At 43.0% G+C, this 3,886-nt stretch overlaps 1 protein-coding gene across 1 annotated transcript; it reads left to right on the top strand.

Moving 5' to 3' along the window:
* The first annotated feature begins 627 nt into the window (after positions 1 to 627).
* CSUI_010470 (uncharacterized protein) lies at positions 628 to 3,558 on the top strand. Its single transcript, XM_068070573.1, has 2 exons — positions 628 to 2,592; positions 3,424 to 3,558. The coding sequence occupies exon 1, from the start codon at positions 1,695 to 1,697 to the stop codon at positions 2,118 to 2,120; it is 426 nt and encodes a 141-aa protein (XP_067917451.1). The 5' UTR covers positions 628 to 1,694; the 3' UTR covers positions 2,121 to 2,592; positions 3,424 to 3,558.
* Positions 3,559 to 3,886: the final 328 nt, after the last annotated feature.

A 3,886-nucleotide genomic window follows, 5' to 3' on the forward strand; every position in this document is an offset into this window, starting at 1 on the left:
GGATCCTAGAAGAGGCGAAAGAGCGTTCTTAGAGAAAGAAAAACCCTTTCATTTAATGCTGCAAGCAACGTGGAAAGTCTTCTTTCCCGATCAAGCTTTCTCCTAAGGAGAATGACCTTGGTCTCTCGATCCTATTAGAAGAGAAAGGCAATCCCGGGGAGAGACTTCTCAGGGGCAGAGAGTCGGAAAGTCCGGAAACGTGGGAAGGAGGGAGGAAAGAGGCTAAAGAAGCGGAGATGCAGTGAATCATATCTAAAGAAGGGGTCAATCAGCCTTGTCTGGAAAAAAGAAAGACGAAGAAAAGCACGGAAAACTCCTCGTTCCTGCATGCGACACAATGAAGAAGGAATGGTGGCGAGGTCGAGAACATACGAGGAGGCGTCGATTGCAGGGGCGGGCGTGAACGAAGGAAAGAAAGAAAGAAGTCTCTCTCTCTCTCTTTCTCTTTCTCTTTCTCTGTTTAATCTAGAGACCATTCCTTTTTGAATAGTAAAGGAGAAATGTAAGAGGTGAAGAAAGAGACACCATCCTGTGCTTGTGGAATTTTATAGAGACAAGTAGAAGGAAAAAGAGAAAGAAGAAGGAAGAGTCTCTTTGCTTTCGAATTGCTGCTCCTAGTGACTGCATGCGAACCGATTCCTTTTCAAAACTGAAAAGATTCTTCTTCTTTTTCTTCTTTTTATTTTCTGTCCTTCTTTCTTCTCTTCTATCCTAAGAGGAAAGAATTTTACCGGTCTATCGGCTTCTTTTCTTGCTCTTTACTTACTTCTCTGACTATCTTCTTCTACTTGTCTCTTAGATCATCTCTCCAAGGTGGGAGCACGGTGGCTCTTCCTTCTCGAACTTCGGAACGAGTCAACTTCTTCTTCTTGTTGTTCTTTCTTCATTTTCTTTTTCTTCTTGAATTGGCTTAGTCTCGATTCAATTCCTCGTTTTCCTTTCTTCACTGCGAGAGAAAAGAACGAGAGAAGGAAGATTAGATACAAGAGGTGTCTGTCATGCACTCCAAACTTCTCTCTTTCTTCCTTCACAGCGCCAAGAGGGAAAGAAGATCTTCTCTCGTCCTCCGTTCTTGTGCCTTGAAAAGTTTGAAAAGCTTCAAGATATCCGCTTCTTCTTCTTCTTCTCCTCTTTCTTTGGACTTTCGTCGTTTGTCTCTCTTTTCTTTCTCGTCGTCTTTCTTTTTTTCCTGTTGTTTCAATCGGCTTGTTGGATGTGCGAATTCTCTGGCTTTTTGCTTCTTTTTGCGTCCTTCGTTTCTTTGAGCTCTCCCTCCCTTTCTCTCTCCTTTCCTCTTTCCCTTCCTTCTCTTGCCGTCTTGTTCTCCTTCACCCAAGCATTCTCTCCCTTCTTTCATCCTTCCTCTCTTTCTTGCTATAGAGGTCTTTGGCAAGGAAAGATAGATAGATTTCTTTCTCTCTTTTTACACACACTCTCTCTCTCTTCAAGAACGCAGACTATCGTCTCTCTGTCTCTCTCTTGCCTAAGTCGAGGTCACTTTCCTCGATCCGATCAAAAGAAATTTTTTCTTCCTCTTCCTCTTTCTCTTCTTCTTCTCTTGCTTCTGCTTCTTCTTCTTCTCTTGGTAAGACATTACATAGTATTTAGGTTTATTTTGCGTTGACAAATACCTCCTCCTCGGTCTGAATAAGAAGACGACGGCTCTCCTCTCTACACTCTCTGCGAAAGAAGGAATGACCTTCTTTCTTTCTTTACAGTTTTGCATGCTATTGTTCTGCTACTTTGCTTTCGTCTTCTGCGTTCTTTTCTTTTTCTTTCCCTCTTCTCTCTTTTCTCTATGCATGCACACCTCATCTTCTCACTCTGTCCTTCATTTAAGAAATTCACACAAGAATAGGTGTCAAAAGAAGACCCTCTCTTTCTTTCTGCTGGTGTATGTACACCTGGAATGGAGAGTCTCATGGACAAGAGAGTGCTTCCCTGATCGACTGAAGTTCTTTCCTCTTCTTTCTTCTTTTTTCCTCTCTCTTTCAAGAAGAAAAAAAGAGAGCTCGAAGCGTCCTGAGAAGGAGCTCCAGACTCGACACATTCCTTTCCTCTTCTTAGGTGTCTCTACACCTCTCGCTTTCTCTTTCTCTCTCTTTCAGACTTTTTTCTAAGAAATGCTGCTCTACATGCTGCCTTCTCCCTGCTACTTGACGGGAATTCTCTAGAGAAAGGGTTTGTCCATGAAACAAAAGGGATGAAAAAGAGAAGATCTCTGTAAACTTCTTCTTCTTCTTCTATGGATATCTCCCTTGTCCGTCTTCAAATCATGATGGAGATTCAACACGGATGACTGCAGAAAGCTAGCTCTCTTTCTTCCCTTCTTTCTTCCCTTCTTTCCTCTTTCTGTCTCTTTTTCTTTCTAACGTCTTTCTCCCTCTTTGCTTCTCGTCTTGAATTTTTGCCTAAGCACATCCCCTCGAAGGACGTCGTCTCCATCCCATACAGTCTTCTTTCTTTCTTTCTCTCTTTCTTTGCAAGAGAAAGAAGAGAAAGATGCGAGGACCTGGCCTAGGCTTCGGTCGCTCTGGGGGGGCCGGAAGTGAAGGAGGAGGAGGGGGAGATTCTTCTTCTTCTTTATCGGCGGTGAGGCAGGAGAACAAGAGAAGGAAGGGGAGAAAGGAGGGTATAGGATCTATCTCTTTCACGAGTTTCAAGATCGAGATTACATAGATATCTTATTGCTTCCGCTTAATATTCTTATTATCGCCCAACAGATCTTCCTCTCTTCGAACACCTGCAAATACCAGCAGCCTTCTCGGGTGTATATACACCTGTAGGCGGCTGAGACAGAAGAAGCCTGATGCGATTCTTTCTCTCCTCTTTATCTTCTCTTTTGTTTTCTTTTCTCTTTCCTTGTTTCTTTCTTGGAGGGCAATCAGAAGTCTTCAGTCTACACACAGTCTGTGAAAAGGAGTCACACAACAGTAGCGACTGCATGCATGCGAGAGATATTCACACTCCGGTGTATGTACAGGAGGAAGGGACGAGTTGCTGTGGTGTTTTCTCCTTCTCTCTCAGTTCCAAGTTTTCTCCTTTCTCTCTTTTTTCTTTCTTTCAAATAATAAACGTCTCCAAGAGAAAGAGACTGTGTCTTTTCTATTCTTATCTCCTCAAGAGAGCAGCAGATCTATAGAAATCTGTATAAGAAGAAGTCTTTGTGGATTTTTCTTCTTAAGAGCCGTTTCTCCATAAATCGAAGTCAGAAGGGAGGAGACTGTCTGTTCTCCTTTCCGACTTGTACTCGGTGGGAGTGTATGTACATACACCTCACGATCCCCATGTATGTATGTATGCCTGTACACTCTCTGTCCCATCTAACTCATTTTGGCGATGAAACTTTCCTTTCTCTTCAGTATTCTTCTATCGAATTCTCCAAGATGCCGACATTCCTTTCTATGCTTGATACCTGTTCAGGATGCTTCAGCAGATATTGCTAAAGTCTACGCGGATTACACGAACACCTTTCAGTCCAATCCACCAACTCCCCCTGATACACCTTGTAAAAATTTCGTGCGAGGTAGGTCTCTTTCAGAAGGCTCTGAGAGATAAGGAGAAAGAGAAGAAAGAGACCAAGAAAGAAAAGAACGACACATCATCCTCGATGTCTCCTCTCTCTTCTTCTTCTTGCTGGTCTAGCCATGTTCTTCTTAGCTCATGGAAAGAAGTTCAAGCAAGAGAGAAAGAGAGAGAGAGAGTTGTTTTCATAAGACCTACGCATGCATGCGGGAGGGGCGCGGAGTACAGATTCTCGTGAAGAGTTGGAGTGGTAGCGTTCTTCGACTCTATATTCACACACGATCTTCTTCTCTGTTTCTTTGACTTTTCACGTTGAAAAAGAAGAGAAGGAGAGCAACTTATCTATAGCTAGATAGGGAGA

Source organism: Cystoisospora suis, assembly GCF_002600585.1.
Source record: "Cystoisospora suis strain Wien I chromosome Unknown contig_7531, whole genome shotgun sequence".
NCBI lineage: Eukaryota > Apicomplexa > Conoidasida > Eucoccidiorida > Sarcocystidae > Cystoisospora > Cystoisospora suis.